This window comes from Pagrus pagrus (assembly GCF_965226575.1).
Source record: "Pagrus pagrus genome assembly, chromosome: 16".
NCBI classification, from domain to species: Eukaryota; Metazoa; Chordata; class Actinopteri; order Spariformes; family Sparidae; genus Pagrus; species Pagrus pagrus.
This window is the reverse complement of record NC_140200.1, coordinates 15,066,594-15,093,840: the sequence shown is the minus strand read 5'-3', so window position 1 is coordinate 15,093,840 and position 27,247 is coordinate 15,066,594. Positions and strand designations below refer to the sequence as shown.

The window sequence follows — 27,247 nt, the reverse complement described above, 5'->3', positions numbered from 1 at the left end:
ACAATTCATTTCCACCTAAGTGTTACAGTAAGGAAGCTGTCTAGGCAGTCGTCCTCGGCCGCCTGTGTTGGTGCACTGGCTGCGTGTGATCAGAATGCAAGTCAAAGCTGAGGCTGGTGCCTTGATGAAATATTAACACAAGGTGGTGCTCTTGTCCTCTGGAAGAGCATCCTGTCAACCTGATGCTGGTGCTGTATGGAAGGCAAAGGAGTCACTAAGGCTGGTGAACACTAACTGGCATTGTGATGGTCAAAATATTCAACTATGACAAATGGCAAGAGGGTTGAAAGCAATTCATTTAGAAAAAGGAATGTTCAGATGAATCAGTTATGTCAGATAAATGACAAATGTCCATGTAATCCATCTTCATCCCTCCAAAAACATAATCTTTAATGTGCTTTTATGTAAAGATGATCAGAGAAGCATTCACATTATTAAACAACTGAAATGAGAAAATAAAAAATAAAAGTTAAATCTTGAATAATAGGGGATGTTGTGTGGCCAAGCAGTTAAGAAGCACTCAACCAAGATGTCCCTGATTTGACCGCAGCCAAGGAACTTTATTTCCCCATGTTTCATGTCTGTTTCTCTGCTGTCACGATCAAAAATAAAGACGAAAAACCCCCCAAACAAAAAAAAGTTTCCAAAGCACACCTGCATGTGACCACCAGAGAGACCCAGCAGCCCCCGAATAATCTTTTAAATATCTTTCATAATCCAAAAATTATGATGATTTGATCTCTTAGTAACTTTAAGGTACTACAAGGAACTTTTAACTGGTTATGAAACATTTTCAATTTAATACTGATCCCTCACTGTGATCTACATCAGCAAAAGAGACCATCAACAAGAAGACTGGCTGTTGTGTAAATAAAATAGTTATTCATAATGCCTGTCACTGGGTCCGATTCCAGTCACAGCCTTAGGTAAGAAGCCGCTCTTTACTCTGGTGGTATAACGAGAAACCAAAGTGTACTTACCTTTGTCATCTTTTGTCCAAAGAGGCAGCCAGAATCAACATTATATGAAATGAATAGTCACGACTAAATAAGCAACAACTAGAATGGCACTTGGATACTAGCCACCTAAAATACATCTGATTATTTTCATCAAGATCCATGCATTATTACCAAAGACAAATGTTTAAAAAAAAGCCCTATCTAGCAAAGTTAAAGGGGCACTGTGTAGTTTCGGACGAGTAATTCAGACTCATTCTACTCAAACTACAGTATTAATGAGATAAATACAAACCCAGAAGTATTTATCTTTTCCATAACTGAATAAACAACTTGTTGAACTCAGAGGAAAATATGGTCCCCAGAGCACTACTTGAAGCTAGAAAGGTGGCAGGGTCCGCCAAAAAACAGTATTAAATTGTGTTGTCCTTGTTTGTTTGTTTATTCAGTCACAAAAGCGAAGAGAGTTTGATTATTTAGTTTGTTTAGGTATTAAAAAATGAAGAATTTTCTCTTCTGATTAAAATTTCTTCCCCCAAATTTCTTTAAAGAAAGTGAGAATTTTTTTTGGATCCGTCCTTAATCAGGATCCGTACCAAAAGTTAATGGGGCCTATTCTGGGCTGAGACCAATCCCCGATTAAAGTTTTGTCGCAATCTGTTTAGTATTTTTTGTGTATTCCTGCTCACAAACCAACAAACACACAAACAGACACAGGTGAAAACATATGTCATATGCAACATTCAAATTTAAGGTGAGGGACAAAACAATTCTATGATATTATTTCTGAAGAAACCTAAAAACGACAGCGGCATCTCCTTGATTCTGATTGGTGCGTGGAAGTAGATGACATGACACTTGTCCAAATAAGCCCCACCCACTTCAAACGAGTGCGAGGTGCTCAGATGGAAACTTTCTTTTCTCTTTGATGTGGAATCACCAAAAGTGTTTTAACTTTGGCTGAAAGTTGTGTTCATGTAGCGCCCGATCATTCATAGTAAGAAGCGGATTGATAAAATAGATTTTAAGACCTTAATATAGTTATTATGTCATTACAGACGTGGACGATGAAATAGCTGTAAAGCAAATAAATAATCGTGATTTTGTTTGGTGACCCTGAAAATGTAAAGCTTCCACTCGTTCCAATAATGAAACTGAATGCAAATTCGATGACTATGGCAAATACACAACCTATTTTAGAAGCCCCAAGTAGCAAATTATTTAATGCTATGATAATATTAGCTCGACAATACAGTGCCATCATTGCGTGAGGAGAAATAAAGTGCCTGCTCTCGCTTCCATTAGGCGGGCAGGGCTCAATATTAGGACACAGAGTGCGATCCGTCTCAGTCGGCGCAGCCCTCGTTAAATTGTTTAGAAAATTGCACAGGGCCATTTTAATGTGATTAAGACGCAAATTGAGCACGCTACCCACCTCCTCCTCGTAGCTCCTCTGTCTCTGGACGATGCAAATGTCAGGCGTGTGTGGCTGGAGAAGGGAGGGATGTGGAGACGTGGACCGCTGTGCAGAGCTGCATCCTTGACCCAGTCAGGAGGGGACTGAGGATACAGCAGAACAGCATCAAATCTGCACAGACCTCATAGGTGTGCGTTGCTCAGTGAGTGTGTGTTGGCATGTGGAGGGCGTGAGGAGGGGATGTGCTGTCAAGTGGGCAGGGTGTGTCTGTGTGTGTGTGTGTGTGTGTGTGTGTGGAGGGCAGGCAAAGCTGGAGCATCCCACAGCCCCCCCGCCCCTCTCCTCCCCCCCTCTCTCGCCTCTCTCTTCCTTTCTGCGGCCCTCTGTGGTCTCCTGGCCGTCCCCAAGTCATTTCAATCTAAATGCAAATTTCATCAACCTCCCACTAAAAAGACTGATATTAGTATCAAAGCCAATGTGTTACGGCTGTGTCGTGTGGACGTGTCACTCTCAATAGCATCTCCAGCGCGGAAGCCTGCCAATCTCCCTCCACTACTGAGAATGGATCTCAGCTCTCTTTCTCTCTTTTTTCTCTCTGTTTGTGCCTCTTTTCTCTCCAGCCCTCCCTCTTCGTCCTCTCTCTCTCTCTCTCTCTGGCTAACGTCCTCCCTTTTCTGGCCACTTTGATCCCTCTGTTTTCCCCTAACTCCACCCCTCTCGCATCCCCTCATATGTGGCCTCGTCTAACCTTTCTTCGACAAGCCCTCCAAATAGAACCTCATTAGTCCTCCATATGTTGTGTTTCGCCTCCCCGAGCCCTCTTGCCCCTGCTCTGCACTAAGCAGCTCACTGGGACTCTGCACATGCTTGCAGACCAACAGAGAAAACACAGCGGGAAAACTCGGCTCGGCTCCTCTCTGCAGTCGCACGCACGCACATCTCTCTTTCACCCCCCCCCCTCTCTCATCCATCCTCCATTTTCCTCTCCTCTCTGTCCTCTCTGCGCGTTTGCAGTCAGGTGAAGTGAGGTGGAGGTGCGGGATGGAGGGATGGGCGGAGAGCAGGTCTGCTGAGCGAGGGAGAGGATGGGCACACGGAGAGCAGGGAGGTGGGGAGGCTGAGAGAGGAGGCAGAGCACCCCGGGGAGGCTGCGCTCCAGGGGTTGTTAACATGCAGGTTGCATATTTCTGAATTGCAGAGCAGCCTTATCTCGCCACGCTGGGTCACTGAAGCACTTCCTCTCCCTCGCTGTGTGCGTGCACGCTTTGTGTATCCCCGTGCAAGTTTGCTCCGGCATGCACGTCTGCATTTTTTCGAGTTTGTGTGCACGTGCCTGCGTGTAGATATGTGCACATGTGTATGCAACCGTGCTGGCAGCAGCAGGAAATGTGAGGCTGGGATGGGGAGGGATTCTCTCCCCCTCTTTCTCCTTCTCTCTCTCTCTCTCTCTCTCTCTCTCTCTCTCTCTTTCTCGCACTGCAGCAAGAAACACTCATCAAACTGCAACACGCATCTCGCAGAAGCCCTCAGATACAGCAGCAGCAGCAGCAGCAGCAGCAGTAGAGCCTGGGCCTCCTGTTAACACACAGACATGACACAGCGACAGCCAACAGCTTAACACTCTGCTCCCCAGCTGGCTCTGCTCTCAGGTGGGCCACTAAGGTCTGCCAGATAAAAGCTTGCACTGCAGGGTATTAGGCGTTCCAGCCAGGGGGGTGACTCTCCCTGTCGCCGCCGGTCCCCCTTTAATATCTGGTGTCCCCGCTTGCCTGGTGTAAGTTAAGGATTCTGGCCTATGTGTGTCCTTGGGAGGTCACACTCTGCTTAAGGCTGCGTTGCATGCCGGACCCACACATCTCCAACATGCGCCGCGCTTTAAATGAGCCTCTCCCCCTCCTTAACATCTCTGTCACGATCCCCTCCATTTGTCACAGCGTGGCAGCAACACTGTTGTCATACACGCCGCTGTCGTCATTATCCAATAACGCAGTGTCGTGCAGAGGTCAGAGTTTAGGCTGCGAAACGCGTGCGAGAGGAGGATCACGTAATTGTACGGTAGAGATTGTGTGACTCCGGCTGAATGCACAATTAGTCCTGTTTCTGTTTTGACCTTACTAAAGTGTGTTTCAGTGCAAAAGAGAGAGAGAGAGAGAGAGTTAGCTAGAGGAATGCAGGCAGTAGAGGCTTCATCATCATCATGCAGGTGTCTGTGAGCCCTGTCAGATTGTTTTATTTCAATATTTTTTACTCATCTGAAGAACTGAAACCATCCTCAGTTTCACAGCACGGTATTAGAATAAGCAGAGGACTTTTTTAAAGGTGTACGCCACCAATTTAGCATTGCACTTCTATAGTGTAACACTCTTTTTCCATGCACTCTTCCTTCTTTAAACCTGGTGCCTACATTTCCCACCATGCAAATAATGGTGATTACATGTGAGAAAATCAGTCAAATGTTATCTCAACTTGGCATATTCGCATGAACGCCCTCACGAGTTGGAACTTTTTTATACACGTCTTGCAGACTTTGAAGTGATATAAGCAGAAACACGGTGGACGAAAGTAGATGTTTGGTTGATGGTTAGAAACTCTTTATTGATTCACATGTTGCATCAGTTTGATATTTGCATTTGATATTTTAATGCAGAATTGCTACATATTATCTTTTTAAATGCTCTGAGCAATAAAATAAACACATGTTCCACATTATGACTTGAAAGCTCCTGAAAACACTGAAGAAGTCAGAAGAACGACTCCGTAACTCAAAAAATGGGACCAATCCAGGAGCATGTGAGTAGAAGGTTAGCGTTATGCTAGTAGTGGTTAATGTAGCCTCAAGCAGAGGTGAGGAGAGAGCTACACAGGTCTGTTAAGCTTTTTAACTCTACACCCACAGATCTTTTCATTTTCAAACTTGCAGTCTTCAGCACCAACAGACACTGACTCAAGTGACATCAGTTGAGACAATGTAAAGTAGCAATATTTAAAAAATTTGAGTTAAAAACATTCAAAAATCCACTAAAATGATCAATAAAATGTGAAGAAATCTATGGAGAAATCTATTTGGATGACATCTATGTATTGTGTTGCAAAGACATCTATTGAAGTTAGCATGCTAACCAGCTAGCTCCTAGCCACTTTGCATCTTAAGAGGTGATCAGATGGTAAACAACATAAACGCTCCCCTGATGCTCTGACAGTCAGCTAACACGCCCGCTAGCTGCACATTTAACTGAGCTTACCTGCTAACGCCAGGTAGAGTTTCCAGCACTTAGCGGTTGCTCCAGTGATATGCTGCCCCCTTTTGTTTTTAGGATGAATTTGACAAGTGGCCGATTCTTCAACTTTTGTCAAATATGCAGTGGTATTCACCAGCACCTGTACAGACACTTTAATGTAAAATTGGGTCCTCTTTCACCTGTTAACCACCTTTTGACCCCTTCGATATGTCTTGTTACCTCTTGGAGGGTCCCAACCCTTATGTTGAGAATCAATGATACGACAATACAAACAATAGAGAATACAATTACTCTGTTTCCAGAGATCCACTCATCAAAAATGCATGTTTTCTCCTCACATCAATCTTTTATGTAAAAATATGTCTCTGTGCACACTCATGCATGTTTGTGTGACTGTGTGTGTTTCTGTGTAAGCGCTTGAGCGTTTGATGTATTGGCGTGAGAGACCGGATCAGGAGGAACGATGCGACCCGTCCCTGGGGTCTCCCTTCATGACTGAGTGGACTTGCACTTTGCAGATTCAGGTTCAAAACCGCTGCCTATGATAGACACACTTTAGATCTTAGCAACCGACATTGCTCTTGCTTTCGATGCGGCTCAGGGTTGAATGGAGCATGTACTTGTTGAGAATATGACATGTCTGTGCTAAACTACAACATGTGCATCCTGGGTCCTTGAGGAGCACTCTACCAGAGGCAAAGCTCTCTGCTTCTGCCTCAGCTGGCTCCATTGTTGATCTCTGGCCCCTGCGAACGCAAACGCATTACAGCAATATATTTGCCACATCCAGGCCAGTGTTATTTTCTCAGAGGAGTCCTTTTCAGCTGCTGATATGGCTTAGCTTAAATCCCCTGGCCCTGTGACGACACACCAACGCAAATGGGCCAGAGAGAGAGGTTCAGGGTTTAGAAAGCAAAGGGATGAGCGAAGCCGCTAATTATTCTCGCCTCGGAAAAAATAAATCAAAACATCTATATTTTTAAATCAAGAACTTTAAATTATTAGGTTTAGACTTTCGGTGTCACTATCAGTGTGTTCAGTCATGTTCTCAAAAGTGTTTTTCTTGCTTGTTGTTGTTTGTGTAAGCTGACCCTTTTAGGATTAGATTTTGAAAAAGATGACGCTCGCCAGCTGTTGTGTCAAATCTTTGATGCTCAATATCTCAGCATTTGATCCAGATTAAAAAACATTTTAATATCGTAGCACGTAAGACATAATTCATCTCAAGAATATTCAGCGTCAAGGAATAATCTGTGAGCCAAATGTCGACAAAGCATCCCCTCAGCACTGAAATTTAGGAGAAAGGATTGTAACCTGGTTTTATTCCAAATTGAAGTTGATGTTTTTTGGTGCTGTAAAGGTTTGCTCAAATTAAGGGTGTTGCGATTTACTGACACTGACGATAACATCATATTAAAGGAGACATTATGCTCATTTTCAGGTTCATAATTGTAATTTGGGTTACTACTTGAATAGGTTTACATTCCCCCTCTGTCTGAAACGCTCTGTTTTAGCTCCTGTCTCTTTAAGGCCCCCCTCCCGAGTACCCAGTCTGCTCTGATTGGTCAGCTCACACACGCTTGATCCAGCCCCGCTTACCATGTCTCCTGTCAGCTTTGTTGTGTTTTCAACTTCAAGTTAGCTTCACTTCTGCTGTGAATATAAGCATGAATTATGCAAGTGTGTGACGTGGTGACGTGGTGTGATGTCACAAAGTCACAGATTATAGGTGGGACTACTGACGAGGCGTTTTCAGGCACTTCAGGAGCAGTGTTTTCTGTGGGAGAGAGGAGCGTCTGTTGCCGCTGACTTTGAGGTTTTATACTTTCAAGATCTTTTACATACGATATAAAACAAGAGACGATATAAAACAATGATGGAAAGGAAAAACATGAAAAAGTTTCTTAACACATCTTTTGTATATTTGTTCATCTCGTTGCCTTTTCATCATTTATTGAGTGTAATTGTTCTTTTTTTAGTAATGAGTAATTTATTTGGTATAAAAAGAGACAAATACACAAAGTTAAAGATACATTTAAATTAAACACATTTTTCCTTATTTTCTATAGATATCACGATAATATTATCGTGAATTTGTTTGGCCACGATAATTATGTAGTTTAAATCTGATATCGTGACAACTTTAGTTTAAAGCTTGTCTCAGTTCAGTTAAAGAGGGAACACTTGAAAATAGGAGGTGTATGGTTGTATTTATCTGTTTAGTAAGGAACATAGAAGTAAGAGTATTTCATTTTTTGACATTTTGTGAGTTTGTTTTTGTCATTTATTACACTAACAGCTGTTAGGACTATATATCTGCCAGCTGAAGCTACAGAGACTATCATGCTATCCCCTCTTGTGGGTACAAAGTGGTTTTGCCGGCTCTCTCTCCTCCTCCCTACACTTGTATTTTGAGCGTAATTTATTTGCCAAAGTTAAGACAAAACATTTTGTAAAATAAAAGTTACAGATAAATTTCACTGAGGGCATTTTTCTTCTTATTTTCCATAGATATTGGTATCGTTAACATGAATTTGTTTGTCGTGTAGGCAAAATCTGATATTGTCACAGCCTTAGTTTACATCAGTGGTGCTGCTGTTGTAAACCTGGAATTTATTTCAATTATGTGAAACACATACAAACTGCTGCATTTCCATCTATTTGATATAATGTGCCTTCAAATTTGCGTGATCAAAAACTAGGCGCACTGCACCTTTAAACTCTAAGAATAGCATTAGGTAAACGTTAAATGTTTAAAATGCTTTTTATGCCTTTCCAAGTAGATGTGAAACATATTCCTGCCATTCCTCTCACCTCTAACACAGCCACACATCCTCCTCGACCTCTTACTTCCCCACTTTATCGCCTTACTTTGAATGATGTGTTTTTTATTGGTTGCGTGCCTTCCCTCGCTGCATCTTATCTCTTCTGCATGGCTGGCTCATTTTTCCGACTGGCCTGGGTGTGAGTCAGGGCTCCTGCGGTGAAATGGGAGACCATGCAGGAGGGAGCACCGGGAGGGGTGACGGCCGAGGGTCTGCCGCATGCGAGTCGGACAGGAAGAGAGAGGAGCTGGGTGAGGAGCCGATCCCGAGGCCCCTCAGGTGATGTAGTTTTAGGAGCAGGGGGATGGAAGGTGGGAGGTGAGGCCGGGGAGGGAGGGGGGAACTGCATGGCTGATTCAGTGACTGACAGGCTGGCTGGCTGGCTGATTGACAAGCTAACAGGCAGAACAAGGAGAGTGTGGGTTCACAGCTCCATGCTACTGCCAGCAGGCATCGACGCGGCTCCGAGGTCCACCAAAGGCCTGGATGAGTAATAAGTCATGTAGCTCTGGCTGCCATGGACACCCCTCCCTCCCCCCACAGTACCTTCACTTAGGGGATGGAGAGAGAGGATAGATTAAGAGCAGCAGAAATGGGTTTGGATACATGCAGTATATGTGCACATTCAGTCAACATGCAGGAGTGTGTGTGTGTGTGTGTGTGTGTGTGTGTGTGTGTGTGTGTGTGTGTGTGTGTGTGTGTGTGTGTGTGTGTGTGTGTTTGCACGTGATGTTAAGGCATCGGGAGAGAGCTCTCTGCTGGAAGATGTCCGATCCAGTCAGGCTATGCCACTGATCCCAGGCCGCTGACTCTGCTCCCAGGCCCTGTCAGGTCCAACTCTCTCTCTCTCTCTGCCTCCTCCGAGTTCCTTACCCCCCTCCCCCACCTCTAACTCTGCCACGGAGCTGACAGCTTGGCCCCAACAGCGCGCTAACCACATTACCTGAACTCACCACAGTCATTATCCTGCACTGGACCCACTGGAGCTTGAAAGTCATTCCAACTTCTCTGCTGGTAAAGGTTAATAGGTGTGTGGATGTGAGATTACATCCCAAAGGCTATGTGGTGTCCGGCAAAAATCCCGAAAAATTCAATTCTTTCTTGGGAACGGCTTGGAAGGACAGGTGCCAGAGGGTGTTTTTTTCCCCTCTCTCTCTCTCTCCTTTTTTATTCAGTTCACGCTTCCTGACTTGCATGTCAGATTTGATGACAAGAGACAGCCACAAGTGTCTGGAACATTTCTGTGCATCTGAAGGCATAAAGGAATCAACAGTGCACCTCCACTCCTGGAGGAGATGCTTCTGTATGGATTAAAACTGAAATGGCCTTAAACGCTTTTTTACCTCTATTTGAAAGTTGATAATTGGTTCTGTAATGCATATCTCCAGTTTTAACAAAACATTGCTGCTTTTCATAACAATAAATCTATAATTGTACCTTCAAAACAGGCCCCCAAAAAGGTTTAATGGTTGCTGAATTTCATACAAATAGAAGTGGTTTATAAAGTCGCCAATGGTTGCTTTTTGGTGCAGATTACCATTTCTTTATATTTATGTAAAATAATGTATGTATTGTTTCTTGTCAAAGTCAAAAAGCTTCTTAAATAAACAATAAAGAGACCCAAAAAAGTTTATGGAAATTTGGCTGGGTTGGAGTCTCCATTCATATAATGGCAGAGAACAGCATATAGGGGTGTAAATCATCAGCTTCATCACAATATGATATTATATCAATTCTTTGGGCAGCGATGCCATGCGAAATTTACCGATATTACAAAATCTGCCATTATATGATTTCAGTTTGAATCAATTAATGATTGATATTAGACAATTTCACCAGCTGCCCCGCTCTTTTCTGCTTTTGGCCATAAAAACAACAACACATAAATAATTGTAAGCAGTTACGTGCAGTATAATTTACTTGAAACTGACTCCACTGACACACATAAGATATGGCTTACAGCAACATTAGCTAACTTTTCTCCCTGAAAATAACAGCTTCTAATTCATTGTGATGGTAAAGTGTCTTGTCATAGGGTGAATGGTGTCTCCGTCTCAGCCACTCCGCCCCCCTACCACTTGTTTCTGCTCTATGTAACTTCAGTGAGAGGGTGGGATCACAGCGTTACATACATGTTTACTTCAACATACAAGATTTCAACACATAACATCATGACGTAATGAGTTGTGCTTGTAGTTAGCACCTACATTACGTCTGACAAACTGATACAGACCAGGGGAGTTGTATTCATGGCAATGGTGTTGCACTGTGGGGGGCGCCAGATTGCACAAAATGCCAATTTCTACATAATGTTGCTTTTACACCAAGAACACTTAACAGAAGTATAAAATTTAAAACAACTGTCAAGGAAACAAAACAATTGTTTTTTGCTAGTCGCCATTGTAAGCTTAAGCTTATAACATTTTACATAAATTAGCCTAGCGGCTAGGGGACGTTTCCTCAACTACTCAACAAATTACATGTATTGTTAATACTTTTTCCACACACACCGTTGGTATAAGTCGCTTCATCTCCCAACAGGTTGAATTGTAGTCTGTTCTTTCAGCTTGACATTGTTGAAACCAAGAATCTAATATTGCCGTAGCACCAGCAAGAAGTTGGGTGGGGTGCTAAGTGAGAGATCCAGATTTCAAGCCCAGTCACCAGGATACAATGTTAGCAGTTAACGTTTCTGAAAACGACAGATGCGTCCACCAGATGTGGTGTATCACGTTTACATGATATGCTTATTATCTGACTTACACATGAGGGGGGGGCGGGGAAGGAGGTGGCATATCACAGGCTATAAGGCTGCCAAACGGGCTACTGCAATTAGAGTCTGTGGGACTCTGTTCCAGCTGTTTAAATGGCAACCAAAAGTGGTTATTTTTTCACAGGAAGTCTGACCATCTCCAGGCATTTTTGTGGCTACCGAAACAGGTATTTTAATCCAAACCATGATGTTTTCCTAAGCTTAACCAAGTGGGTTTTGTGCCTTACAGCATTGTGACAAGAGAAAACTAGAAAATCGAACCCAAATAAATGCTATTTTGCCACATAGAGAAATGTTCAATTTGAACTTATCTGTAGTTTTGCAGATCTACCATTTATTATGGTGATTGGGTCGTGATGTCCGTCTTTTCTCCGAAATCCAAAATATTTCCACACTGCTGATTTTTTCCGGAGAGGGGAGTAAATATCCTCATCGTCTTGTTCTTGGCTGCTTGCCATTATGTGCCTGGTGCTAGCACTGTTTGAATGTTTAGGAAGGAGGGGCGCTGGGATGGTCAAGGTGACACAGACGTGCCAGGGGAATTTCAAAAATAAAGGATCAACGTTTTCACTTTGTATCGATGTCACGTGATGTATTGATCCAGAACAATGGATCATCACATCCCTGTATAGTAAACAAAGGGAGTGATAATAATACAGTATAGGTCTGATAAATTAGCAGAGCAATATGTTGGTTGAACCCCATTAACAAATTCAATGAAAGACATTAAAGACTTTTATTGATAAGCATTTCCCTGTATGGCTCAATAAAGAAACTAACAGTGCTCTTATGGAGCCAGAATAGGTTCTGCTATCACACAAAACCCTCTCTGGCTGAGTATCAGCTGCAGCGCTGCCTTACATAAAGTTTCATTCTATATACTGCCAATTTGCTTGAGATTGCATGTAGCTGTCAAGCGATGTGTGCTCAGGACGCAGCGCAGACATGATGTGCAAAGGCGGCTGTGTAGCCACAGAGAGTATGGTCGCTTACACAAACATTACATCAGACATGTCACTATGAATAGGCAGAGAGGCAGAGATGGATGGACGTGTTACCTTCACTCCACTACTGTGCAGCTCAGACAAAATGAAGGCCAGGCTTGCCAGAAACCCTGCACAGAATGAGACACCATTTCTGTCCTCATTTAAAACCATTAGGTGGCCTCAGTTAAATTTGAAGGAAGATGGATTCAAAGGTGCGAATAGAAGATTTTGAGATCCATAATTTTAGCTCCTTTCCTCAACTTCCAGAAGTCCAAGCTGAGTGATAATCACCGGCAGGAATCTGGGAGTGCTGAGCCCATTAACAAGAGGAGATTTTTTTTTTTTTTTTGCTTTAAGGGCAGAAAATCTCTATGTTTAACTCCTCTGCATTAGGAGCCAATTACACGGCTGAAAAAAATGACCCGGGGTAGTTTGGTGTCCAAGGTTGTTTGTGCTGACATTCTGCTTTTCAAATGCCAGTCTGTTAATTATGCAAATGGACTACAAGGCCTCTGTATAAACATATACGTGGGCCCCTTTATGTGTACATAGTCCCATATATCCTCCGAGTTATTAGAGACAGCCAGCCCTTGTTTCAATATAATAAAAAAAAAAAAATTGAAATATGAAATGACCCCTCCGGCTGCAGCGAGCCTCCCTCTCTACAATCCTTCTCAGACTCTCAGGCCCTCACTCTCCTCCTCCCCTGTCCTCTTTTTCCTTGTGGTGCAGCTCTTTGCGCAGCGATGCTATGCGACACTGGCCAGCTTTAGAGAAGGCGAGTCCACATTGCATTACTTCTGAGCAGAGAGAAATCCAGTATCAGATGTAATGGGTTTGATTCCAAAGCCCTGGGGCGATGTTCTGCGCTGCTGTAATGGTGGTGGGAGTCGGCAGAGATCCTGCACTCATCAGAATGCTGCCTAACACACACACACACACACACACACACGAGCACGCTTATACACTTACACACTTACACACACACTCCCTTCCTTCTCATGTCTGCTCTCTCATTCTTCCCCTTCTTGTCTACTCATCTCCATCCCTCCATTTTTCTCTCTCCTCGGATGACCAGAGGTGTACTCCACCCCGGCGTCGCCGACTCTTCCCAACCTCCTCGCCATGTTGTTGCCTAATTACAGTCTCTAAACAAGGGGCTTTGTCCCCAGCAGTCCTGAATTAAGTGTCTGCTGCTCATTCGCAGATGGATAATTGTTTTGCTTTTTTTTCTTCCTCGCTGACTTCTCCTCTTCAGCTGAGGCCAGATTTAGTCAGGTATTCTGGTGGAGGCATCATGGGATAATGTCGAATAAGCCCCAGGGTAAGTTTCCCTTGCTTGTTTTTCTTTTTTCTTCTCATTTTAATTAAAGAGCAGCCTGCCATCATGAGCAGGGCACCTCTCCAAGACAACATATGATTGGTTAAAGGAGGCTAATCGCTGCCATCACATTGTAGATGACAGAATTCATGCACGCCCTCTAAAAAAAACAGATACCCTATTGATTAATCAAGCACACGTCCAGTAAAGTTCAGTATTGAATGAAATATCTGACCCATATAAAGCGATGAGGTACAAAGCAGGAGTCATAAACCGATGTGTAACTTAGTGGAACTCTGTAAAACATGCAGCTGCACGCTTTATCATGCGTTTAACAACTTTAGCCTGGTGTTTTCTTTTTAGGAATCAGGGCTCATCGGACTGGAAGTAAAGCTTAATGGCTCTTTGGCAACCATGTCCTGCATGCTTTATGAAAACAGATATAGACGTACACCTCGCCAGTCTCTTCACGATTCTGGAGACATAAGGGGAAAGACATGAGACAGAAGTAATAAAAACGCATCCAAAAATATCTCCTGTAATCTCTGTTGTTGAATAAGTTATGCTCTGTGTAGTATGGCGACTGCCCAGTCTGGGCGAGATTCCACCTCCTGCCACACGTCCCAGCAGCCTAAAGACGAGGCTTAAGCGCCTCCAAACCCCCAGAGCGAGCTGCTGTCCTCTGGCCGCCCCCCTCCCCCCCTCTCCCCCCCCGCATCTGGAGCCTTGGGGGAAAACGAGGAGCTTTCCTGGGCTCACCACGAAGCATACGTTTACAGCTCCCTCCGTCTGCTGGGGCTCCCCTTATTATTGTGATGGATGGCGAGGGAAAAGGGGAAAGCGATGGCCCTTGCCTCCTCATCACCTATCCATGAACAGCGAGCAGCTCGACCGACGATGAGGTAATTACACCGTCATTATAATGCGCACTTGTGCACAAGCATACACACTCTCACACTGCATAAACACAGTCCTCTGCACACCAGCTGGGGTCCCCAATGTCTTCAGCCCGATGCCTCCCTCCCTCCTCCATACATCTCTGCTCCACTATCTTCTCTCCTCAGCTCTCCCTCGCTGCACCAACAAGGGAATTCCAGCCTTCCAGGAAAGCTTGCCAGCTATGGACCACGGAGTGTGTTTGTGTGTGTACAAGTGAACAATTGTGTACCCGTGCGCGCTTGTGCCCATGCTCACATGCATATACAACACCTCTGTGCATGCTGGTTCTCACCATTAACGAGGCCTGTTTAGCATCGGGCCCTCTGCTTCACTGACAGGCTGACAGATGTGGATGCTGTTGTGATGTCATGCTACAGCGAGCGGGATTTCCTCACATGTTCGAGACCAGGAAATTGGTTTCTTTGCTCAGACACGGCAAATCTCATGTCAGCATATAGTTTAACCACACACGTTTGAGTCTTTTGTCAGGATTTTTGAAGAGCAACTAAACACAAGCTTAACATTTTGTTACGTTGAGTGGTTTATCTTCTCAATTTGTTGCAGTGACGTTGAAACGCACTGCTGGGTGTGTACAAGGCTGCCAAGCCAGTGACTACAGTTTGAGAATGGATTTGAACATCTGTACTGGATATTTTTGGCGGCACACCATGGCGTATCAATATTTGTAAGCTGGATATAAGACATTTTTAAGGAAACCTCAGGGCAAATGTAAAGTTTCAACATATCCGTGGTTTACAGAAACATACACTACCATAATTTATTCTTGCAGGTGGGTTGTAACACAACTCTCATGTCTGTATGTGAAATATGAAACTACAGCCAAGAAATTGTCCAGTAGAAGTTGTCCAATTTCAGGGCTACCCCATCAGAAAAACAACCACAGGCGGGCCGAGAAAGCAAATCATTATGACCCATATTTGCGTTTCTTGTTAGGCAGCGACCTCTAGTGGCCATAGTAATTATTACCGCAACAAAGGAGGAAGTCAGGCAAAGTGGTATAAGAGTCCACATAGGATGAAGGTCCGGGATGGATGTTTAGGTCAAACAAGCACTGGGCTTTCACACCAGGCCGCTGGTCATGTAAAGTGTGAAACCAACGAGGTCTTATCACTTATTAATGCAGTTAAGTGACGTCAGGTTCATTCTGTGACTGAAGTTACTTAAGTAACAGTTATTTTGGGCTGAAACGTGTTTTCCTAAACTTAACCAAACTGTGACTATATGAGAAAGCCTGTCGCTGTTGTTCTGGGTGTCACTGACAATCAGCCTATTCAGTCGTTTAGGTTTGAGGATGCGTTGGACAATCTGTTGCTTCATCCAGTGTATCATAGATCACAACAACCAGCATTTGGGACGCCGTTCGATGACCCAAACAGAAAGACTACTGTGATTTTTTTTTTGTGCAACTATCAAACACACCATCATCGTTTGCTTACATTTTGTTCCCGAGAGTCGGCCCCGAGCACCTTTTTCCTGATGACATCATGCACCCCGAGAAAGGAAAAATATGATTGGTCAGGGGGGGTGTAGGACTCTATAATTGGCTGTTCTGAAACAGTGACCATCAGAGAATATTGTGTAGTCTGAATTCAGCATGTTCAAGTGTTTGTGTGTATACTTTTGTGTTAATACAGTATGCATTAGTGATTGAGACAGCTTTATGTTGTTCCTTCTGCATATGTTAACATCAAATTATGCTTAAAAAATGTTCACGGTGTGTTGTATGTTTTCATGCAGGTAAGAAATGTCATTTTAAACACAACAGGCAAACTTGCACACAGCCTGTAGCTGGTGGAACAGGTGTTATTTAAGAACAGGTGAAGACTTGAGGTGAACCACATGTGCCTCACCAGGCTCAGGCAGGGTAAGTATGACATGTTTGATGGGTACATAGGCTGTGCATGGAAGCTAATGGGCCCAAAGTGATCATTTTTTTCTTTTTAATTTTTCAATCAGACATTTATGAAAAGATGCACGCTTATCCAACTTTTACTTGAAAATTAAGATCAACTGAGTCAAAATCCGACTCAGGTTAAGACATCAGATAAGCTCTGAAGGTCTCTTTCATGTCCTTGGCCGACACACACTTCTTGTTGCTAATTGTAACACAATGGTAGGGGGAGTCAGTTACTATATAAAGTGTGAAAATTGTGTCACATCTTTTGGTTAGGTCATTGGACACAGACATGGCAACGCTACTGAAGCGAGCCAGTGAAGCCGGAAGAGTTGCCCCATTTCTTTGCCACTGTGGTGACTGTGCTCATGCACGTGTGTTAATGAATTATGTATATTGATAGATTCCCAACAGAAGCTGGAGGATGGGCATATATATATTTTTTCCACGAGAATAAACAAGAGAAATTACACACTATGGAAAGCGTGCAGCCAAGTCTATGAATAGAAGCTGTGCTTTTTTTTTTTTTTTTTTTTTTGCCTGGGGATGTGGTTGCATTTTTACAGGTCAGGCTGTGATCTTCTCTTAAGCCTCTGCAGTGAGATGTAGCCGACACATCTCTGGGGTGCCCTCACTGGCTCTAAAGGGGGGGAGGCTTTAATCTGTAAAAACAGGGGTGCATCTCATGAAGGAGGGGAAAATGGAGGGTTTATATGGGGGGGCAGCTGATGCTGTTATCCATCAGGTGAGGGGTCAAATCTGAGGACTTAAAAAAAAAAAAAAGAAAAAAATGTCATGACATGGGCAAAGTGAGCGGACGCACTGCTAGTCAGTCTCCCCTAAAAGCCTTCACAGGAAATCAATAGTGGTCTCCATAAGACTTAATCTGGGATCCACACTACTACCGTGGCAGGCGGCCAGCTGAGTGATGTGTGCGGTTTTAAACGGCCCCCGCATCCTGCCCGCTTATCTGTAGGTGTCCCGATGATCGCTCGGCTCTCTGCTCATCTCGTCTGGCTGTTTTTTTTTTCTCCCTCTCTCTCTCTTCTTTTCCTTCTTTTTTTTTTTTTTTTTTTTTGCTTGTATCCCAACCCTCCTCCTCCTCCTCCTCCTCCTCCATCTCTTCCTCCTCTCCCTCCTCCCCCTCCTCTTCCTCCTCCTCCTCCTCCTCCTCCTCCCCCCTCCCTCTCCCCGCTAAGTTCGATGCGATCGGCTCTGGGCCCTGCCGTGAGTTCTCGGTGCGGGCGACAGCGCTGCTGAACATGGCGTCAGACGGGATGATTTTAACGAACCACGACCACCAAATCCGGGTCGGAGTCCTGACAGGTAAAACGCAGAGATGCCCGTCGCCTCTCGTGACATTTTTTTTACTCATATTTCCATGTATTCATTTCCGCCGGCTGTCCGCCCGGGTCTTCATACATGTCGGCTGGTTTTTTGCGTGGCGGCGGCGGCTTCTCCTCTCCTCTCCTCTCCTCCTCTCCTCTCTCCTCTCCTCTCCGGCTCTTGAAGGCGACGCTGATTTAAACCCCATCATTTTTTCCCTCTATGCGTTCATGTACATGCTACATTACACCCAGTGCTTATGCGGTGGAAGGCTAAATGTGGTTCTCTGCATTGGTTTTGTCGAGGAGGAGAAGAAGAAGCAGCAGCAGCAGCAGCAGCAGAAGAAGAAGAAGAAGAGGAGCTCAGTTTATGTGTATTGAATAATTCATGTCTCTATCTGCTTGTCAGAGCTGAAAATTACAGCTGACCGTGTGTGTTGTGTCGCTCGCTAAGGATGCTCGGTGCTATAGATTGTATTATTGACACCCAGCTGACCACAGCGGTTTTTTTTTTTTTTCTCTCACTGAAGTGTTGCTCACGACAGTTGCTGAAGGTGGATGTGGTGTTGGTGTTGGTGTTGGTGGTGGTGCTGATGATGAGCGCATCCTCGGCCTGTTATTATTAAAGCAGCGGGTGATGATGGTCTGAGAGGAGAATGAATTGTCGGGATGTCGCTTATTTATTTTTTATTTTTTTGTGAATGAGGAGTTTATACATGACACATGAATGTAAAGGCTCTCACATCGGTGGGGCTCAACACACACACACACACGCACACGCACACACACACACGGGTAAATCCTCCTGACATTCCTCTAAAGGCAACGCGATGACGGCGCGTCTCTCACTCACCAATATTGGGAAAATGCGCTTGGATGCAATGCGCGGATGGCCTTCATCTCTCTCTCTCTCTCTCTCTCTCTCTCTCTCTCTCTCTCTGTGTGTGTGTGTGTGTGTGTGTGTGTGTGTGTGTGTGTGTGTAGCCTATTGCTTTGTCATGTTTTTCTGATCGTCAAACATCACGCGAGGCGAATCCAGCGGTTGTTGTCATGATCGGAAAGTAAAGGAGGGTGGTGGTGGTGGCGGGTGCATGATAAAGGCTGTCCAGAGGAATACCCTCCCTCCCTTCCCTCCTTCTTTCCATCCTTCTCTCCCTCTCTTCCCTCCTCATCTCTGTCCATCCTGTGTGAGAGGCTCGCTCGATCAATATTTCATGAAAGCCGTGATCTCACACATACGGTATTCCTCCGTATGGAAATCCAGCACTGAGGAGGAGGAGGAGGAAGAGGAGGAGGAGGAGGAGGAGGAGGTGGTGGTGGTGGTAGGCGATGTGTAGCGATGGAGGAATGACTGTGTAGAGTGTGTAGACCCTCTCCTGAAATCTGCCAGGGAAACCCCCACCACCAACAACACCACAGCCACCCGTCGTCTCCCTTCTCCTCCATCCTCCATCCTCTCCTCTCCTCTCCTCTCCTCGCGCTGTCCATGGTGCTGAAATCCAGCGTCACTCACAAATCAGTGCGGTACTGACCCCAGCACAGTAAATACTGCATCAGATAGATACACCCAGGGATGCTGAGGAGGATGAACCCATCCCGTGCCATCTTTTATTCACCTGATGCACCTGCGAGAGGAGGAATTTTTTATTGATTTTTTTTAACACTACATCGATTTTTTTTAACACTACACCAGTGCCCACGTCAGAGAGGGTTAATTTCTCTACGTGTCATCAGTCACTCGAATCCCCAACTGTATCCCCGGCGTAGTGACAGATTGCCAGTTTGATCTCGCTGTGCAGTGTTGACAATACCCGCGTACATATGCCGACGTCGAGACGCGCACAGAGACACAACCGACAGGCTTATTTGTCTTTTTGATGTATCTGTGTGTGTATATGGAGTAGGAGGGCTCGCACTGTCAGGGAAACAAAGCATCAAAAGGCGTGAGGGGAGCAAAACAGTGCACGGTGGCATTAAGTTGCCATGTTTTACCTGACCCTTAGCCTTTTAAGGATCTAATCGTGGCAGGATTACTCATGCCTACAAAGAGCACGGTGTGATTTTTTTTTTTCTCTCTCTTTTTTTGTGAGATGATGTATTTTGACAGCAAAGAACTCCCCTGCTGTGCTGCCATGAGGAAGGCAAAGCTCCTAAAAAAATCCAGGTCGACTGGATCTTCTCTCCGCCACACCTCAGTCTCCTCAGTCTCGTACATCCACAGTGCCTCTCTGCTGTGTTATTGGGGGGGTTGTGTGAGCAGAATGCTAATGGAGGCCAGAGCAGTGCTCAATCTCCCTTCCTGCGAGGGGGGGTCAAAGGTCAGCGGCCCACTCCTGCATTCGGTCACCAGGGAGGAGATGAGACCTTGGCTCACCCTCCTCCATCACTTAGCTCCACATCCCTCTAGACAGGTGACAGAGCCCGGGGGACATCTCTGTTTAGAGGCTGGACACACAGTGCAGGGGAGGTGTGTGTGTGTGTAGTAATGTATGTATTTGGTGGTGGGTGTATTTGTGAGGAAGGGGAAACTTGAAACAGGATAATTGGGGCGAGCACGCTGTCACTTGTCAAAGATGTCACACTGAAAATGTGACCTTTGTTAGGAGTGGATGAAAGCTTCTCACGCTGCGCTCAGTTTATTGTGATGTTTGCTTTTCATTTTTCTGATGTGTCTACCTGCGCGTTTGTGTATGTTGATGCACGAGTGCCCGGTCTCCTAGCTGTCGTTGTCTCCTCCTGTTGAGTTGTAATTGCCCTGGGTCTACACTCACCCACTTCAGATAAATGTGTGCACCTTCGTCACTTGATGCGCGTGCTGGGAATGCACTCGTAAATGAAGACGGCCGCAAGTTTGTGACAGAAAAAGGACTGTACAAATTACGTTTTCAGACAAATTCGCTTTTTTTTTTTCAACTGTGAAAGTATAGTCTGACATAAAGGGTAATTCCACCAATTTTACACATCAAGTGTGTTCACAGGTCATGGGGAGTACCACTACTAGGGATGTACGATATGGATTTTTTTTCAGCAGATACCAATAATAGATAATTCCCTGCTTCTCATGAAAGATACCTATAAAATGACCGATAATGTCACATTTTTGTGTATAATAAAAGTAAGTTTTTAACCTGTAGTTTATGCACACATGGGGGTATGACAGGCTTAGATGTAATGAACAAAGATGGATAATGAAAAATTCCATAGCTCTAATAAGATTTGCTGTGTTAAAAAAATGTAATAATAATTACATGATCATATAATATACATTTCCCAGTAATGATTTCCAGATAGTTTATCAGCCCGATATAAATCGTGCATCCCTAACTACTACATATGTGAAAAAAGTAGTACAAATCAGCGATGTCACTCAGTGGCTTAGTTGCATTGTGGGAAATGTACGCACCAGGTTTTGCACTCAATGCTCATTATGGACGGTTTTAAAACAAATGATGAAAATCGATACAGCAGAACCAGAGAAATCGTCTTTTTTTGCTCCACACATTCTTCTTTCTTTTCACAACCTGGCGCCTACATTACCCACAATGCCACAGAGGGATGTCACTGGAGGAATTTTAAGATTACATGCAGCTTCCTGCATGCATGTATCTACATCTATATTGACTTCAAGGTGTTTCATGAAGGAATATTTCAAGATTTTTCGAGGAAACCCTCGCCACATGTTTGATGCACACAAGCTGAGCCTGTATGTATTTCTAAGCACATATAGTATGAGTGTGCACACACATGTCCTGCGTGTGTGTGTGTGTGCCTTTAGCATGTGCGGTATGTGCATATGCATGTGACTCTGTGCTCTTTGTCTTTGTGCACTAATACTGAGCTCTGGCTGGAAAACGCAGCTTAGCAAATCCCCCCCAGCCCCAAATATAGCTACTGTATGCATACCTCCCATGATCACACACACACGCACACACACACGCGCACAGAGGGAGAGAGAGGGAGAGAGCCCTGAAAAAGGCATTCAGTGGCTTTTTAATCTGTATAAAGCCAGTGTGTATGAGTGGGAACATACGGTTTTATTACACGGCAGCTCTCCATGCCTGGACCACGCATGCTCTTGCATGTGTGGCTTGATTCATAGCCCATAGAAAGCCCCATTGATGCTGGCTGCTGTGAGAGTGTGTCGGTTAACTCGGGCTCTCCGTCAAAGAGACGTGGACACACACTCAGCACCGAGCTTCCAATGAGGAGCCAGGGCAGGAAAAGCTCCACTCTGCGACAGACAGCACACATTTTTACCCTCTCCTCTCTCTCCTCCTCTCTCTCTCTTCTATTTTTTCCCTGCTCTTTTTCTATCTCCCTCGGTTGTAACAACTGAGAGAGGCTCAGGGATGTGTGGGTGGCTCTCTAAACTTACATGTCTATCAGAAAGACATGAATCGACGGCAGGCAGGCTTCCCAAAACAACCACATTTAGATCGCTCGTCTCAATGCCTCTGTTAAGTAGAACTAATTCTGTGACTCCCTGCAGAATGGGTGGAAGCTTTTATTTTGGCGGAGTGGTGGTCCGTTTCTTAGTCGTATGTGGTCTGCAGCTTGTTGGTCTGTTCGAGAGGTTGAGGATTGTCCTAGAAAGTGGGCAGAGAAAAGGTTCCAGCGTCATTTTGCAGCTTGAGACGCCGCACGCGTTATCAGCAAAACACCTTCATAATGACCGCACGAAACAGTGCAGCAGCAAACTTAATATGTGAGTCTGCTCAAAATGATTTACCCTTGATTTACCCATGTATGCGTGCCTCCTTGTGTGTGTACTTGTCTGGCTGCAGATGGGATAATAACTATTTAATCTGCTTTTCCACATAATTTAATCTCTGCAGTTTGTCCCAAGCTCACCTTAACAGCTCAGGCGCAAAAGAGGCTCACTGGAGAAACAGGAGTCAAGTCAGCAAGAGGCGGCCTAGCGTGCCAGAGCACCTTGACCAAAACTAGGAGAGGCCGTCATCTGTCACCGAATGGCGTGGGAGGCTGGCGGGTTATGGGGCAATCTCCTCTCGCTGTCGCTTTCTGAATGACTCAATCTACTGTCTACGGTGCAAGTCAAGGGTTTTACAATTAAAGGCAAGCTGCTATCACAACATAGTGTCATTGTCATCAGACTGTGACATTCAGTGCGCAGATGATATTTTGTCATTGTAGTCTGGTAAATCAAAAGGACGTTTTCACTGCGTGCAGATTCACAATAAGTTGTTCAGGAAATTAAGTCTACAGAAGTTACACCACAAAGAGCTATGACGTAGTGACTCGGTAAGCCACATTTTCAGGGCAGTCTGTTCAGAGCACCTGCCTGTTTTAATAAAAATGTGTATCGATAATAGCAAGAGGAAGCGATATATACGATATCTTGTGTTTCCCACACGTACAGTTTCCATGGGTAACCTTGAAATGCACTGATTGTGATACAACTGCTTCTATTAATGTAGGCCTACTCATGCCGTTGTTTTGTACAAACTTGTGAGTGAACCTGGTTGTTACGACGTCATTTGGTGCACGCTGGCTTTGATCCGCTTCATTATTAACAAGCTTCCTCCACATGCGGCTCACCTGCTGTCATGACAGTGGAATCGTGGTTGAAAAAGTCCTAAACGAAAGGGGTGGTTTTTTGTTGACTTTATAAAACTCAGTGCTGCACAGCCATTCTGTGAGAAACACTGATATGTTGGAACCAATCAGTGTAAGGCAAGGTCTGACATGTGAGCGGTTGTGCCCTCCGTCAGTCAACGTACAAAACCTGCACGATATTAGATATTTTGATTTGCATGTCACAAACCAAGTCGCAGGGAAATCTGTCTGAATGGGAGAGAAAATGAAACATGAGCTTGCAGATTTGTCCGGTTTGTGTAATTTCTACAATTACCAGAATGCTTTCACTCCACTAATACTAGTACCAGTACTGTCAGTGTGTGTGAAATGTACCTTTAGTTTCATATGTTTTGAGCCATATTGATGGCAGAGCTATTCCATTTCATAAGATTTCATCCTGCAGATGCAAATTGCAACACACCGTATCGTGAAGTCGTGGCCATAATTTGAAATACAAAATCTGAGATATGAAATGACTTATGACTAAAGTTTTTGTATAATTAAAACAAAAAGAGAAAACGATTGTTCATTTTTGCAGGTGGGAAGCTGTTGAGGGATCAAGTCTGTCTGAGCTAGTGAGACCAAGGGCTGTGCATTCATTTGATATTTAGTTTAGTGATGTCATAGTCGATCAAAGCACATTTTAATTTAAAATGAACAAAATCTCTTTTAATGTTTCAATTAATGACATCCTACATCTCCCAGAACGCCTTTCTCTGTCTGTTATAAGAATGTTGTCTGTCGTGGCACGTAACAGTGGCTTCAGTTAATTGTGTCAAACATGAAAGGTGCCCTGTGGAGTTTCCCTGAGAGCTGTTTACCTTCAGTGTCTCACAAAAAAAGGTGTCTTCCTACTAAATCTTTCATAAAGCTGATTTGTAAAATATTTAAAAACCCTGCGTTGTTTACGTCCATGTTTACTTTATAACTTCTTCGCTGCCTTTGTTGGTGTATTTCTTGACTAAACAATCCAAAACAAAATCCACTCCGTAAAAACCTTGCTCCATAGTGCTACCAGCAGTCGAAACCTCCACAGGGCAAATGTAATTTGAGAGAGAGAGAGAGATCAGAAAAAGTTTACACATATAAGCAAAGTAAAACAGCATGAAATCGTGTTATCCTTTAAGGTCAGTTTGTTTATTCAGTTTATTCAGTCACGAAAATGAAGATAGTTTGTTTATTTAGTTTGTTTAGACATAAAGAAAAAATGAAGATCTTTCTCTCCTGATTAAAATTTCCTCCCCAAAACTACATAATGCACCTCAGTACTGTGACGCTAGCATGTGCGTGTTACACCCGTTGAGCTCCTCACTCGCGTGAAAAGAAGAGCTGACGACAACTTGTATCGGATTAAGCGCATAGCTGTCTACAGGCCCCGTCAAAGCCAACTGCAGCTGGCTTTGACAAGGACCATAGTAAAGAGGACTTTGATATTCTAAACTGAGAGAAGAAGAAAAAAAAAACAGAGATACCTCAAAGCTCTCAAACTCGATTGTAGCATTGGGAATATCACGTTGTCTCCGTTTGTCCAGCTATCCACGAGGGAACGACAGACACGCGCCGTCAGAACAGCGTACCAGACATCAAGCGGATGTTTATTTTGACGCCGTTCAAGGAATGATGTAAGATCAAACAGGAGTTCTTGTTTAAAAATGCTTCATCGAAATTACCAGAGCCTAAATCAAGACCACTCCAGCAGCCCACCTGCATATTTGTGAAGTCTTTGCCAACTCCCTCATGGCCACCGGTCTGTCTGTGCTCCCATTAGCATCACGATGTAGTTATTCCTCCAAACATAATATCCTGGCATATCGGGCATCATGACTGGATAACAAAAAAAACAAAACACAAAATAGATGTTAACATTCGGTTCACTGGCGATACAAAGATACGTGTTTTGGATGGGAATAGGAGAGCCCCAGGCGTGTGTCTACCCACTAGCATGATTTTATTCCTCCTTTTTCCTGCTTTGACCCGACTCTCTGTGTCTGTCTGTGGTTGAATCATCTCTAAGCTGCTACTGGGGTGTTCCCTCGCAACAATATGTGGGCATCTGTTTAACAATATGCTAGTTTGAGAGGGATACACTTGGAACAGAGCAGCTAAACGGGGAAACACACACACACACACAAATTGGGCATACCCTTCTTCCTGCTCTTCCAATTCCCATAGTTTGGATCATCTTTTAGCCAAATTCGAGGGAGTGTTTTGTTCAGATTTTCTTTTAAAAATCCGAAATATTGACAACGTTATAATCCCGAGGGCCATGAAGACAAAATGGCAGCTTTGTTAGCGAAGCACCTGGATGATTTGTCTGACTATAAATATATCTGAGCTCTTTGTTTGCATGCGGTCAGACAAGGATTTATCTTTGGTTTTGGGTGGGGCTCGTACTGTAGCAGTAGTTGAAACACGAACTGACCCTTCTCTCGCTTGTTCTTTCTCTCTCTCTCTCTGCATCACACACACACACACACACACACACACACACACACACACACACACGCACACAGCTGTGACAATGGACAGCAGTAAGGCAGGCAGACCACATGACCAGAATAGACAATACGGGATCAGGGACACGAACACAGAATGAGAATTAAGTCTTCGCTGCAAAGGAATTATTTTCAGCGTCGAGTAGTGGGGAGTGGAGTGTGTGTCGGGACGGGAGGGGGTGACTCTCCTCCCCTTTTGCACACACACACACACACACACCTCTCTCTCTGCTTTCATAGCCGATGGAAATAATCCTCCCTTACTGTAAATAGTCTTTAATTGGGATGCGAGTTAGAACAAGAGGCAGACGGTATTCGGCGGACAAGGAGCCTCCGCTCTCGTAGGCTCTTGTCATCTCTCCAGAGAAGAGCTCCATCGGGGCTGCCTGGAAAGCTATTCCCAGACTGGATGCGTAGGTGTAGGGAGAGTTGGTCGGTTCCCACTCCCTCCCTCCCTCCTGGCCCCAAAGCGGTGTAACAGTCTGTCATTCATTTGAGGTGATAATCACAGGAGGCTGGCACAGCCAAAAAAAACAAAGAGGAACGATTTCTGCTCGATATCTTTTTTTTCGGGAGTAAGCAAAAGAGCAAAAGAGATGCTGGTGCTTTTTTTCCTGTCAGCACTTATTTTGTTTTGACAGAGAAAACAGGCAACGGACATGCGGCGCTTGAAGCTATTGTTTTCTATTTTTGTATGGGTGATAAACAGGAAACAGTAGTCTGAAATGAGTAGTAACAGCTTCCAGCAAGTGTCGGATGGGTGGTGAGGTAGCTGCCATATGATGTATGATGACTGTATGGTGACTATACGTGATGTGCTGCTTTCCTGGGTCACACCAGGTGAAGTACTCTGTACATGCAGGAGGTTTATTAGTAAGTCAGATTTTGAAGAAGCCTCGATTTAGCCTCTTCAAAACTGTTGAGGTGTGAGCAAGAGGAGTTTTTAATGCAAGTAATGCTAAATCTTTTTTGAAGCCTCTAATGCATGTTTAGGTAAATTTGGTAAAATTGTGTTAGACATTTTCTACACGTGCGTGTTGGGGTCACTATCAGACCGCTGGTGCAGTATTTACACTGTCGGCCTGCATTGGCTCACATTAATTATAGAACATTTTCATTTGCGGGGTTATTCCATAGAAACGTCCATGTTTCTGTCCCTAGCTTTTACAGAAAAATGACACCTGAAAAACACCTGAGACTTATGTAATGAAACAACAGGTTAGTTGAACAATTGCTGCCTCTTGGGCCAGCAATTTGTAGGAAAGTGCTGCATTTTGAGTTGCAATTTTAAAATGCAGTAGTGTATATATAACTATCAAATATATGATAGAAATGACAAAAAAGAAAATTCCAAATTGATATCATAAAATGTATAATGACAGTACCAGTAACGTTTCTGTAGAGTGATCCAGCTACTGGTTGTCTGGAGTACACATATCTACAGCCTCGCAGGAAGTT

General features: G+C 44.2%; 1 protein-coding gene across 8 annotated transcripts in view; it reads left to right on the top strand.

Annotated features, from left to right (window-relative positions):
• The first annotated feature begins 17,572 nt into the window (after nt 1-17,572).
• gphnb (gephyrin b) overlaps nt 17,573-27,247 on the top strand; it is a 104,357-nt gene continuing 94,682 nt past the window's right edge. For 5 of the 8 annotated variants that reach the window (XM_084378058.1, XM_084378057.1, XM_084378055.1 and 2 more), the window contains exon 1: nt 17,573-17,697. In XM_084378058.1, coding sequence (XP_084234184.1) covers nt 17,634-17,697 — 64 coding nt within the window. In that variant the 5' untranslated portion in view covers nt 17,573-17,633. The remainder of the gene's footprint in view (nt 17,698-27,247) is intronic. The other 3 variants (XM_084378054.1, XM_084378053.1, XM_084378052.1) reach the window with 1 other exon arrangement.